The following is a 16,496-nucleotide window of genomic DNA, read 5'->3' on the forward strand; positions in this document are numbered from 1 at the left end:
GTAATCATACACTACCATCTCTAACACTAATCATACACTACCATCTCTAACACTAATCATACACTACCATCTCTAACACTAATCATACACCACCATCTCTAACACTAATCATACACCATCATCTCTAACACTAATCATACACTACCATCTCTTACACTAATCATACACTACCATCTCTAACACTAATCATACACTACCATCTCTAACACTAATCGTACACTACCATCTCTAACACTAATCGTACACCATCATCTGTAACACTAATCATACACCATCATCTCTAACACTAATCTTACACCACCATCTCTAACACTAATCATACACCACCATATCTAACTCTAATCATACACTACCATCTCTAACACTAATCATACACCACCATCTCTAACACTAATCATACACTAACACTACCATCTCTAACACTAATCATACACTACCATCTCTAACACTAATCATACACTACCATCTCTAACACTAATCATACACCATCATCTCTAACACTAATCATACACCACCACCTCTAACACTAATCATACACCACCATCTCTAACACTAATCATACACCACCATCTCTAACACTAATCATACACCATCATCTCTAACTCTAATCATACACTACCATCTCTAACACTAATCATACACCATCATCTCTAACACTAATCATACACTACCATCTCTTAAACTAATCATACACTACCATCTCTAACACTAATCATACACTACCATCTCTAAAACTAATCGTACACTACCATCTCTAACACTAATCGTACACCATCATCTGTAACACTAATCATACACCATCATCTCTAACACTAATCATACACCACCATCTCTAACACTAATCATACACCACCATCTCTAACACTAATCATACACCACCATCTCTAACTTTAATCATACACTACAATCTCTAACACTAATCATACACTACCATCTCTAACACTAATCATACACTACCATCTCTAACTCTAATCATACACTACCATCTCTAACACTAATCATACACTAACACTACCATCTCTAACACTAATCATACACTACCATCTCTAACACTAATCATACACTAACACTACCATCTCTAACACTAATCATACTATTACCATCTCTAACACTAATCATACACCACCATCTCTAACTTTAATCATACACTACAATCTCTAACACTAATCATACACTACCATCTCTAACACTAATCATACACTACCATCTCTAACACTAATCATACACCACCATCTCTAACACTAATCATACACCATCATCTCTAACACTAATCATACACTACCATCTCTTAAACTAATCATACACTACCATCTCTAACACTAATCATACACTACCATCTCTAACACTAATCGTACACTACCATCTCTAACACTAATCATACACCATCATCTGTAACACTAATCATACACCATCATCTGTAACACTAATCATACACCACCATCTCTAACACTAATCATACACCACCATCTCTAACTTTAATCATACACCACCATCTCTAACACTAATCATACACCATCATCTCTAACACTAATCATACACTACCATCTCTAACTCTAATCATACACTACCATCTCTAACACTAATCATACACTAACACTACCATCTCTAACTCTAATCATACACTACCATCTCTAACTCTAATCATACACTACCATCTCTAACACTAATCATACACCATCATCTCTAACAGTAATCATACACTACCATCTCTAACACTAATCATACACTACCATCTCTAACACTAATCATACACTACCATCTCTAACACTAATCATACACCACCATCTCTAACACTAATCATACACCATCATCTCTAACACTAATCATACACTACCATCTCTTACACTAATCATACACTACCATCTCTAACACTAATCATACACTACCATCTCTAACACTAATCGTACACTACCATCTCTAACACTAATCGTACACCATCATCTGTAACACTAATCATACACCATCATCTCTAACACTAATCATACACCACCATCTCTAACACTAATCATACACCACCATATCTAACTCTAATCATACACTACCATCTCTAACACTAATCATACACCACCATCTCTAACACTAATCATACACTAACACTACCATCTCTAACACTAATCATACACTACCATCTCTAACACTAATCATACACTTCCATCTCTAACACTAATCATACACCATCATCTCTAACACTAATCATACACTACCACCTCTAACACTAATCATACACCACCATCTCTAACACTAATCATACACCACCATCTCTAACACTAATCATACACCATCATCTCTAACACTAATCATACACTACCAATTCTAACACTAATCATACACCACCACCTCTAACACTAATCATACACCACCATCTCTAACACTAATCATACACCACCATCTCTAACACTAATCATACACCATCATCTCTAACACTAATCATACACTACCACCTCTAACACTAATCATACACCACCATCTCTAACACTAATCATACACTACCATCTCTAACACTAATCATACACTACCATCTCTAACACTAATCATACACTACCAATTCTAACACTAATCATACACTACCATCTCTAACACTAATCATACACTAACACTACCATCTCTAACACTAATCATACACTACCATCTCTAACACTAATCATACACTACCATCTCTAACACTAATCATACACCATCATCTCTAACACTATTCATACACTACCATCTCTAACACTAATCATACACTACCATCTCTAACACTAATCATACACTACCATCTCTAACACTAATCATACACTACCATCTCTAACACTAATCATACACTAACACTACCATCTCTAACACTAATCATACACTACCATCTCTAACACTAATCATACACTACCATCTCTAACACTAATCATACACCATCATCTCTAACACTAATCATACACTACCATCTCTAACTCTAATCATACACTACCATCTCTTACTCTAATCATACACTACCATCTCTAACTCTAATCATACACTACCATCTCTAACACTAATCATACACCATCATCTCTAACAGTAATCATACACTACCATCTCTAACACTAATCATACACTACCATCTCTAACACTAATCATACACTAACACTACCATCTCTAACACTAATCATACACTACCATCTCTAACACTAATCATACACTACCATCTCTAACACTAATCATACACCATCATCTCTAACTCTAATCATACACTACCATCTCTAACACTAATCATACACCACCATCTCTAACTCTAATCATACACCATCATCTCTAACTCTAATCATACACTACCATCTCTAACACTAATCATACACTAACACTACCATCTCTAACACTAATCATACACTACCATCTCTAACACTAATCATACACTACCATCTCTAACACTAATCATACACTACCATCTCTAACACTAATCATACACTAACACTACCATCTCTAACACTAATCATACACTACCATCTCTAACACTAATCATACACTAACACTACCATCTCTAACACTAATCTTACACTACCATCTCTAACACTAATCATACACTACCATCTCTAACACTAATCATACACTACCATCTCTAACACTAATCATACACTACCATCTCTAACACTAATCATACACTACCATCTCTAACACTAATCATACACTAACACTACCATCTCTAACACTAATCATACACTACCATCTCTAACACTAATCATACACTACCATCTCTAACACTAATCATACACCATCATCTCTAACACTAATCATACACTACCATCTCTAACACTAATCATACACTACCATCTCTAACACTAATCATACACTACCATCTCTAACACTAATCATACACTACCATCTCTAACACTAATCATACACTACCATCTCTAACACTAATCGTACACCATCATCTCTAACTCTAATCATACACTACCATCTCTAACACTAATCATACACCATCATCTCTAACAGTAATCATACACTACCATCTCTAACACTAATCATACACTACCATCTCTAACACTAATCATACACTAACAATACCATCTCTAACACTAATCATACACTACCATCTCTAACACTAATCATACACTACCATCTCTAACACTAATCATACACTACCATCTCTAACACTAATCATACACCATCATCTCTAACACTAATCATACACTACCATCTCTAACACTAATCATACACTACCATCTCTAACACTAATCATACACTACCATCTCTAACACTAATCATACACTAACACTACCATCTCTAACACTAATCATACACTACCATCTCTAACACTAATCATACACTACCATCTCTAACACTAATCATACACCATCATCTCTAACACTAATCATACACTACCATCTCTAACTCTAATCATACACTACCATCTCTAACTCTAATCATACACTACCATCTCTAACTCTAATCATACACTACCATCTCTAACACTAATCATACACCATCATCTCTAACAGTAATCATACACTACCATCTCTAACACTAATCATACACTACCATCTCTAACACTAATCATACACTAACACTACCATCTCTAACACTAATCATACACTACCATCTCTAACACTAATCATACACTACCATCTCTAACACTAATCATACACCATCATCTCTAACTCTAATCATACACTACCATCTCTAACACTAATCATACACCACCATCTCTAACTCTAATCATACACCATCATCTCTAACTCTAATCATACACTACCATCTCTAACACTAATCATACACTACCATCTCTAACACTAATCATACACTACCAATTCTAACACTAATCATACACTACCATCTCTAACACTAATCATACACTAACACTACCATCTCTAACACTAATCATACACTACCATCTCTAACACTAATCATACACTAACACTACCATCTCTAACACTAATCATACACTACCATCTCTAACACTAATCATACACTACCATCTCTAACACTAATCATACACTACCATCTCTAACACTAATCATACACTAACACTACCATCTCTAACACTAATCATACACTACCATCTCTAACACTAATCATACACTAACACTACCATCTCTAACACTAATCATACACTACCATCTCTAACACTAATCATACACTACCATCTCTAACACTAATCATACACTACCATCTCTAACACTAATCATACACTAACACTACCATCTCTAACACTAATCATACACTACCATCTCTAACACTAATCATACACTACCATCTCTAACACTAATCATACACTAACACTACCATCTCTAACACTAATCATACACTACCATCTCTAACACTAATCATACACTACCATCTCTAACACTAATCATACACCATCATCTCTAACTCTAATCATACACTACCATCTCTAACACTAATCATACACCACCATCTCTAACTCTAATCATACACCATCATCTCTAACTCTAATCATACACTACCATCTCTAACACTAATCATACACTACCATCTCTAACACTAATCATACACTACCAATTCTAACACTAATCATACACTACCATCTCTAACACTAATCATACACTAACACTACCATCTCTAACACTAATCATACACTACCATCTCTAACACTAATCATACACTACCATCTCTAACACTAATCATACACCATCATCTCTAACACTAATCATACACTACCATCTCTAACACTAATCATACACTACCATCTCTAACACTAATCATACACTACCATCTCTAACACTAATCATACACTACCATCTCTAACACTAATCATACACTAACACTACCATCTCTAACACTAATCATACACTACCATCTCTAACACTAATCATACACTACCATCTCTAACACTAATCATACACCATCATCTCTAACACTAATCATACACTACCATCTCTAACTCTAATCATACACTACCATCTCTAACTCTAATCATACACTACCATATCTAACTCTAATCATACACTACCATCTCTAACACTAATCATACACCATCATCTCTAACAGTAATCATACACTACCATCTCTAACACTAATCATACACTACCATCTCTAACACTAATCATACACTAACACTACCATCTCTAACACTAATCATACACTACCATCTCTAACACTAATCATACACTACCATCTCTAACACTAATCATACACCATCATCTCTAACTCTAATCATACACTACCATCTCTAACACTAATCATACACCACCATCTCTAACTCTAATCATACACCATCATCTCTAACTCTAATCATACACCATCATCTCTAACACTAATCATACACTACCATCTCTAACACTAATCATACACCACCATCTCTAACACTAATCATACACCATCATCTCTAACACTAATCATACACTACCATCTCTAACACTAATCATACACCACCATCTCTAACACTAATCATACACCATCATCTCTAACACTAATCATACACTACCATCTCTAACACTACCATCTCTAACACTAATCATACACTAAAACTACCATCTCTAACACTAATCATACACTACCATCTCTAACACTAATCATACACTAAAACTACCATCTCTAACACTAATCATACACTACCATCTCTAACACTAATCATACACTACCATCTCTAACACTAATCATACACTACCATCTCTAACACTAATCTTATTTATTATTTATTTATTAACAGTTTCTTATATAGCGCAGCATATTCCGTTGCGCTTTACAATTTGAAACAACATTAATAGAACAAAACTGGGTTGTAAGAGACAAACATAAAGGTAAGAGGGCCCTGCTTGCGAGCTTACAATCTATAGGGAAATAGAGGGTCTATTTACTAAGCAGTGTTAGGAGACAGAGTGAAAAGTGATAAGGTACCAGCCAATCAGCTCCCAACTGTCATTTTTTAATCACAACCTGTGAGATGGCAGTTAGGAGCTGATTGGCTGGCACCTTATCACTTTTTACTCTGTCTCCTAACACTGCTTAGTAAATAGACCCCTAGGTGTTGATACACAAGGATAGGTGCTATATATTGCAAATTGGTCCAGCCCGAATGCAGAGGTTTTTGGTGAGCTGTATGATCCAGTCACACAGGAAAGTTGGCCTAGGGTCAGCAGGATGTGAAATTGAAGAGAGAGAAAATGTGATATGTAAAAACTATAAGAAGGGAGTTAGATATGGAAGCTATAAAGGTTATGTAGGAAATTCTGGAATCTGATAAGGTTGTCTGAAGAGGTGAGTTTTCAGAGAACGCTTGAAGGTTTGGAGACTAGTGGAAAGTCTTATTGTGTGTGGGAGGGCATTTCACAGGGTGGGTGCAGCCCGAAAAAAGTCCTGTAACCTTGCATGGGAACAATTAATGTGTATGGATGAGAGATGCAGATCTTGTGCAGAGCGGAGACGTCGGGTTGGAAAAATTTTTGAGATAAGTGAAAAAATGTATGTTGGTGTATTTTGGTTTATAGCTTTATGTGTGAGTGCAAGTATTTTATATTGAATACGATAGAAGACCGGTAGCCAATGGAGGGACTGACAGAGTGGATCAGCAGACAATGAATGTTTGGCGAGAAAGATCCGCCTCGCAGCTGCATTCAAAATGGATTGTAGTGGGGAGAGCCTGTTTTTGGGAAGACCAGTAAGGAGACTATTGCAATAGTCAATGCGGGAAATAATGAGTGCATGGATTAGAGTTTTTGCAGTGTCTTGTGTAAGATATGATCAAATTTTGGCTATGTTTTTTAGATGTATGTAACAGGATTTTGAGACAGATTGAATGTGGGGAACAAAGGACAGTTCAGAGTCAAGGATGACACCTAGGCAGCGAGCTTGTGGGGTGGGGTTGATTGTCGAGTTGTCAACAGTGATAGAGATATCAGGTTGGTAACTACTATTGGCAGGTGGAAATATAATGAATTATGTTTTGGATATATTAAGTTTGAGGTAGCGAGATGCCATCCAAAATGAAATGGCAGAAAGACATTCAGTGACACGGGCCAGAAACAGATGGTGACAAATCTGGGGAGGATAGGTAGATTTTAGTATCGTCCATGTACAGAAGATACTGAAAACCAAAAGAACTGATTAGTTTGCCAAAAGAGGTGGTATAGATTGAGAAAAGCAGAAGACCTAAGACTGCGCCTTGCGGTACTCCAACTGATAGAGGTATTGAAGTAGAGGTAGAATCAGAAAATCTTGTACCATCATCTCTAACACTAATCTTGTACCATCATCTCTAACACTAATCTTGTACCATCATCTCTAACATCAATCTTGCGCCATCATCTCTAACACTAATCTTGTACCATCATCTCTAACACTAATCTTGTACCATCATCTCTAACACTAATCTTGTACCATCATCTCTAACATCAATCTTGTACCATCATCTCTAACATCAATCTTGCACCATCATCTCTAACACTAATCCTGTACCATCATCTCTAACACTAATCCTGTACCATCGTCTCAAACACTAATCCTATATCATCTCTAACACCAACCTTGTACATTCACTTTATGCCATCAACTCTGACACTCACTTTGTGCCATCAGCTCTGACACTCACTTTGTGCCATCAGTTCTGAATAACCCTTAAATGATCATCTCTGATCTCCCTTTATACCACTATCCCTGACCCCCGCGTTTCACCATAATCTCTGAGACCCCTCATATTATCATCTCTGATGCCCCTCATACCATTATTCTTGACCTCCTTGCATCATCATCATCTGTAATCCTCCTTATACCATAACCTTTCACTCAGCCCTCATACCAGCATATGGGGTGTTTACCTTGTATTATAATCACTGACACTTAGCTTGTACCTTCATCTCGGGTTGTCACCTTGTACCACCACCCCTGAAACTCACCTTGCACCATCATCTTGAGTGTTCACCTCGTACCACTACCCCTTAAGCTCACCTTGAACCATTAGCTCAGCCACAGACTCTCCTCCATTGGTCTTGACAGTGTAGTTGCCGCTATCCTCCAATGTTGATTCGTTAATAATGAGGACATGCTTCTTCCCATCTTTTTTAAACCGATATTTAAAGGTTTCTTCTCTAGTCAGTTCTACCCCATCCTTCTCCCTGTAGGAAACAGAAAGTTGTCACAGGATATGTCCATCACCTTCACGGGCTAATACACAGCTCATAATCGGTGTTCTTTAACCATTAACAGCATGATCTACAGTAACTATTTCCTTACGGTTTATTGTACCTCTTCTAGGCTTCAACAGATTATCTGTAATATCCCCAAAATGTGAACAATGTGTGATGGAAAAGGACATGGGGGTAGATTGACTAAAGCGTCTAAAAATGAAAAGTGTAGGTGTTGCCCATAGCAACCAATCGGATTTTTCTCGCATGCAATAGAGAAATGATAGCTACAATCTGGTTGCTATGGGCAACACCTCCATTTTTAATTTTTAGAAGCTTTAGGGCCTGATTCAGAGGTGCACACTATTGCTGTTGTGACTGCACATTTTGAAACAGGGCAGTCTGCACCTCCGGCAATGCCCCCCCCCTAGGTAATAAGCACGGGACCCGGTTCGGGCCGCAAGGCCACGCTCTCCCCACGTGACCATGCCCCTTCCAGGAGGCCACACCCCTTTTTGGTGGTGCGCAACATCCCTCCGCGTACCGGGTGACACCGCTGCATCCACCTTTAAATAAGGACCCTAGTAAATCTGCCCCCTGGTGTTCATAATATCTGTGTGTCCTTATTTAATTAGTTCTGAACAGAGATAATGCAGGATATTTCATACTTCAGGGGCCAATTCATTTACCGTTTTCACACTGCCAATGCGATATGTGTCAGAAAGCAATATATTTTTTTGCTTCACGGCATTCAATTCTTTAGCTTTTATGTTATTGCGGCCAAAAACTTGGACTTATGTTATTTTTACATATAAAGTGTAGGGTGGGTGCAAATATTAATTATTCAATTTATTTTGTGCAATACTACCACTTGTGTGCAGTGAACCGTTGCTGCCTGAAGCTTCTCGCCGCACTTTGGCTGGTGAAAAGATCCCGGGACAGTGGAATTTAAGCAAAAAATGTATATAAATGTTATACATAAAGAAAGAAAAATAAAATTAAAACCGCTGTCATTAATAGAGAAAAAAAAGGATTTCACTGATTCCATACAAATAACTTGACATCTCTCCAAGTTGCTGAGAGGGGCATTTTACATATTTATTAAAAATCTTTTTTTGTTTTGATTTATTTACTTTTTCCCACCAGGGCAGCTCAGCAATACTGGCCTAAGCTGTAATGGTCACTTGTTGCCTTGCTGGGCCAGCTTGTGCGTGGGTGAGACGGCTTGTCAACTGTCCTGGGCACCGATTACAAGATTTTTTTCATAAGGGCCGGTCAGCAGGCGCTTCCATTGGGTTGAGTAATACATTGGACATTGTGGGCCTAATTGTAAATCGGGCGCATCCACTGCTACTTCTCCGTTCGACCGCGGTAGCTACTAACATCTTTATGCTAATGCGAGAATCCACTCATGTATAGTGAATATCCGTATGTCTGTATGTGTAAGCCTGGCCTGCTTTCTGTTTTTATGACCACAGCCACAACCATCATGAATAGTATCTAAACTTGCACCCACTCCTTGCTGCGTGCAATAGAGCCACCTGAAATGGCTGTCCTATTTCCATCCACGCGCTATGGTCGGGCAAGGAAGCTGGAAACAGGGCTGCCATCAGAATTGTGGGGCCCAGGACTGACAAAATAGGCAGGGCCCCCCGTGTTTCTGTAACTCCAGCCCCATAAAGTCTCTCCAGCCCCGCAGTATCTCTCCAGCCAGCCCCTTCTGTCTCTCTCTTGTCAGCACTTCTACATTGGTTTTGTATTTTTTCTGGCGATCATCTTTTATTTTGATTGCCCGTTGTTATATTTCACGCGCTACAATAAAAATATGTTTAAATACAAATTAACAAAAAACAAACAAACATGGATCTACTCAGCTGGCAGCAACACACTAACATAGGGGGTGATTCAGCAAAGATGCGGGCATCTTTGCAATTCTGTAATTCTGTATGACACCCCCTGCTGCTTTTGCGATCCCAGTTCTGCGACGGAGGCCGCAAGCTGGGATCACCATCTCGACCATCGGTGGTCGATGTTCGCGACAGCGGACACCAACCAGCTGAGTAAGCAGTCTGACACTCGCAAAATGGGTCCTGCGCACGCGCAGATTCCTGATAATCGTTATTCAGCCCCATAATCCGGACTAGCTATATTATTATGCAATGAGTACTTGCAACGTTACAGAAAATTTGGTTGCTCCTACTGTATGTCTAATTTAAAGAGTAATTGTTCTAAAAAGAATACTTGTATTATATCGTGTTGTTTGGCAAGAAATTAATCATATTTCTTTTTTTTCTTGCTTTGAAAACTATATGCACTGTTTTTTACATACACATAGGTGGCGCTCTTGTTATGGAAGAACATAAGTGTGTTCCCCTGCCTGAGCTGGGACACAATACAGTCAGTATACCATCTCATATGTACAGTAATCGTTTTCATTCTGATGTGTTTAAAAATTGACAGTTAGGAGCTGATTGGTAGTTAATCACTCTCCAATTAATCACTTAGCAGAGCTTAGTGCATCTGCCCACCGCTCCAGTGAGATGGAAAAAGAATGTACAAATTAGCAGTATTGTATAAATTATGTTATAATTCTAATATAATACAGTGAGTATATAGTAAGTGCCTTGTCCAAGGACACTGGGGATATGATCAAGGGTCAGTTGCAAGACTTTTACAGTGATTAATATAGAGTTGGTGTTATACAGTCAGCAACTGTAACTCAGCTAATCTTCGCGGTTACTGTTTGCCTAACAACACAATAATGCCTGCTACAAATGTAGGATGTTGCATCATGTTAGGTGACATCTGTTTTTACAGAATCTGTTTCTAAGAAGGTTTTAACATTTTTAGAAATGTTTTCACTGTAAAATGAAAAATTGATATTAAAACTACATTCAAACAAGTGCCATCTCATCTATGACATATGTACAGGGGCGCCTTAAGAGAGGAGGGGGCCCGTGTGCATTCTCTGTGCAGCGCCCCCTCCTCCTCTCACCCCAGCAGCTGACTTACGTGGCTGGCCGGTCACCGCAGAAGCAGTAGACTCTGGGCACTAGAGTGTGTCCAGAGTCTACTGCGCATGCGCACAGCGCCGGAAAAATGGCCGCAGCGGCCATTTTCCGGTGTTCTGTGTCCAGCGCCGACACCCGACGCGGGACCATAGACGTGAGTTTTAAATTATATTGGTGCAGGGTGTGCGGTGTGGGGCCCCCCTGGACCCGGGGGCCCGTGTGCCCCTCACACCCTGCACCCATTATAGATACACCCATGCATATGTATAACAATTTGCATACTTAATGCGGGTGTAAAATATATTTTAAGTCCAAATTCGCAATGTGAAAATGAATATTTTCACACAAATGTACTAAATGGACTCAGATAAGAGCCCGTCCTGGCGAAGCATGATCACACTTCTTTCTGGTTCGGGTCCACGGCGGCCAATGCGCGGCCATTGGAATTTGTAAATGAGTAACGCCATCTGGAGATGGCGTCATCATACTGGGGACAAGCGTTGCATTCCAGAGCTTGGTAAACCCGGCAGCACAGCAGCCGCAGAAACCTATGTGGGCTGCATTTGTGGACAAAAATCGAGGGACCGTGGCAAATATCAGAAATATCTGCTGTGATCACTCCATAGTACATCTGGGAGATACTTAATATTTGTGTGTACCCTCAGAAAATGGCTGTTTTTAGGGAATATCCCCCAAATATATATTGATAAATGCAGGGTTGGACTGGCCCACAGGGGTACAGGGGAAATTCCCATGGGTCCCACTGCCTAAGGGCCCACCCCCTCTTCAAGGTGTCAGGTTCCAGACCTCAAATTATACATTGTTACTCTATTAGATGGTCAGTTATCTGGTGGAGCAGTACCACTGATCAATATGGGTGATTGGTTCCATTCTATAGAATCTACACCTATTGATTATCCAAGCATTTTGGGTGACTGGCCACACCCCCTCTGATGGATAACCACACCCCTTAAGCATGGCCCCTACCACTGCATTCCCATGTGGGCCCTTCATGCCCCAGTCCAACACTGGATAAATGGGCCCCCTAGTCATATGCTGCCTATTAACACCCAGCTTTCACCAGGGCCGTAGAGAGCAATGATGGGCCCGGATGATGGGGAGGCATGGTCAAATTCAGGAAATCTATAAACGAATTATGCTTGGCGGCTTTCTGATCAGAGAGGCTGTCTGTCCCCTTCCACAGCTGACCTGGGCACCTACCAGACCCCTTAGACAAGCCTGCACATTTAGTAGCCGCACCCCTACCTCCATGCCACCCTGTCTCTGCAAAGCTTCATACTTCTCCCAACTGATAGCTGACAAAGCGTTAATGCAAGTGGATCATGTAAGACAGGATAAACTGCCCATAAAATGCCATGAATGACAAATGGTGACACTTTAAGCAATGTTACATCTACCAACAAGGTACAGGTTGAGTCTCCCATATCCAAATATTCCGAAATACGGAATATTCCGAATTACGGAATATTTTTAGTAGGACTGAGAAAGTGAAACCTTTGCTTTCTGATGGTTCAATGTACACAAACTTTTTTAAAGCACAAAATCATTAAAATACAGTATACAATAACCTTCAGGCTGTGTGTATAAGGTGTATATGAAACATAAATGAATTTCATGTATGTACACAAACTTTCTTTGATGCTCAAAATTATTGAGAATATTGTATAAAATGACCTGCAGGCTGTGGGTATAAGGTGTATATAACACATAAATGCATTCTGTGTTTAAATTTGGGTCCCATACCCAAGATACTTCATTATAAAATTATAATATGCAAATATTCCAAACTACGGAATAATCCGATATCCAAAAAACCCCTGGTCCCAAGCATTTTGGATATGGGAGACTCAACCTGTATTAAGCTCTAATTGACACTTTATCAGTATGGAAATTATAATTTTTATATACATTTGTATTAACCTGCTCCTTGAGACATCTCCCTATCTTGCTGCACTATGGGCAAAACCCCAGTCCTGTTATTTCATGGTGCCAATATTATAGGAAATAGAAAAGATACAGATATTCCAAGAGAAGCATCGAAAGGGGGTGAGATTTGTGTTTCCAAGCAAGATGCCACGGATTCTTTGCATGAGTGGCTGCTTACTAATAAATTACCAAGGTTCTTCCAAGGTGCCTTTCATAGTTCTGCTGACAAAGTTTAACTGAGTTTGCGATGCTGGAAGAGGTATTTTGGCAGGTGCGAGATGACATAGTTGAGATGGCATAGTCAGGTTTACAGGCTTGGTACAGGGACATATTGGCCACTAGGGAGAGGTGCTATTTTAAAGGCTGAAATATATCCTCTGTCAATTATAAGGGTTGTAAGAAGGGTGCAAGGAGATTTGGTAAAATGCCAACACTTCCTCAGAGACATGTAAGACTCGTTCCTCGGAATGCCAGTGGTACTTCTCAGTATAAAAAGGAGCTACGATCGCTCCCAGACTCATAATTAAAAGACATGGTGCAAACATGTACAGTGACTGGAGGCTCATGTTGCAAAGTGGCAAAGGGTCAAGTTAACACGAGGGTGGGAACCATGAGACCAGCTGCTCGCACCATTTCAAGGAACTTCCACTAATCTCCAAACATGGCCATCAACTCAAAGTTTATAAATACAGAAGCCTGGTTTTAACGCTTGTAGAATAGATACAGGTTCCTTAGCAGTTCTTCTATACGTGCAAAGGTCAACTGCCACCAGGCGAGCTGTGACTTCAATACTTTGGGCAAGATTGAAGGATAGCTTGCAAGCCATGGATGCAACTCCAGTAACAATGAAACTTGGGCTGTCAATCATCATATTACTTTAGAAGAAAAAAAAATCCATTATGCATACTTGCCTACACTCCCGTATGTCTTGGAGTCTCCCAATTTTTTGGGTAGTCCCCAGGAAGAGTGGTTTGATCTCCCGCATCTTGCACACTTCCTAGTGAAGTGGGCAGGATGAGAAGTAGAATGCCAGGAATTGTGGATCCCTGTGTAGGGGGCGGGACCAGTAGGAGAATAACGTCATTTTGGCTCTGCCCCCTCTTCTGAGACCCATGATTTGAAAGGATTATAATGTGATGTGATGCACCCAGCCCCTCCCCCTTAGTGGCCAGGAGTTCCAAAAAATCGGCAAGTTGCCATTATGACTGGACACACTCTGCTTTGTAACAGTTTTGTATGTCAGTTTCACTGCTGATGTCTGAACCATTTTGAGAATTATGACTATTGAAAACCTTCGAATAAATCAACCAGCCAAAAGAGCTCTGAAAAGCGCCAGTTAGTAAATTTAACCCCTAAACTTTGAATTCTGGACCACCAGTTGCCCTAATAGTCTGCTTAAGACTAATAAATGTTCGTCAATATCTAGTGGTATTGTGCACAGACAGAACTAGAAAATACTCCTTCGATACTATGTGCTTTCTCCATGGTGTCTCTTACCATTTCACCTGTGCTCCTTCCTCCGACACCTCACACTCAAACTCAACTCGCTCTCCGACCATCACCGCTTGATCTTCCAAGGGACGGAGGACCAGGATCGGAGGCTCTGAAGGAGAAGTGTATTACATTGGTTAACACAAGACGGTTGCTTTACACCAGGTGATTATCCATAGATTCCTAATTTTAATCATTTGAATCGATCGTTCAAAATCGTTCACTTTCTGAGTCAAACGATGAACGATAATCGTTCATGCGCGTTCACGTTTGTAGTTCAGTCAGACTTGTCAACTCAACGATTTTCATTAAGGGAATATGCAAAAATCGTTTGTAGTTCAAACAAAATCCTTCATTATGGTGCATACACACGATCAGATTTTTTCTTCAGATATGGACGATAACGATTTAAAAATCGTTCAGTCGTTCATATCTGAAGGAAAATCGTTCATATCTGACATGCCTGAACGATGGACGATCAACGATGCGCGTTCCCGTTTGTCAGATAACGATATCTGACATCTGATGGGTTTGCAGTCAGACTTGGACGATTCCATTCATTTTAATGCAGTCAAAAATGGTTCAAATCGTTCAAATCGTTCAAAACTTTGGTCAAATCGTCCAAATCGTTCAAATCGTTTAATCGTTCAGTCGTTCATCTGACAAATCTGACAAATCTGACCGTGTGTACGCTCCATAAATGTAATGAACGATTTTTATGAACTAAAAACGATTTTTGCATATTAACTTAATGAAAATCATTCAGTTGACAAGTCTGACTGAACTACAAACTACAAACGTGAACGCTCATGAACAATAATCGTTCATCGTTTGACTCAGAAAGTGAACGATTTTTTCAAACGATTATCGTTAAATATCGTTTAACGATAATCGTTCAAAAAATCGTTGTGTGTGTGTATGCACCTTAAGCTGCATACACACACAACGATTTTTTGAACGATTATCGTTAAACGATATTTAACGATAATCGTTTTAAAAAATCGTTCACTTT

The 16,496-nt window shown here is 39.3% G+C and overlaps 1 protein-coding gene across 1 annotated transcript in view; it reads right to left on the bottom strand.

The window, feature by feature from the left end:
• MYBPC3 (myosin binding protein C3) overlaps window positions 1–16,496 on the bottom strand; it is a 165,698-nt gene that overhangs the window by 82,498 nt on the left and 66,704 nt on the right. Inside the window, exons 14-15 of the mRNA XM_088448639.1 lie at window positions 15,491–15,596; window positions 8,860–9,026 (exon numbers count right to left, since the gene is read on the bottom strand). Coding sequence (XP_088304765.1) covers window positions 8,860–9,026; window positions 15,491–15,596 — 273 coding nt within the window. The remainder of the gene's footprint in view (window positions 1–8,859; window positions 9,027–15,490; window positions 15,597–16,496) is intronic.

Source organism: Taudactylus pleione, unplaced genomic scaffold, assembly GCF_031769625.1.
Source record: "Taudactylus pleione unplaced genomic scaffold, aTauple2 ptg000462l, whole genome shotgun sequence".
NCBI lineage: Eukaryota > Metazoa > Chordata > Amphibia > Anura > Myobatrachidae > Taudactylus > Taudactylus pleione.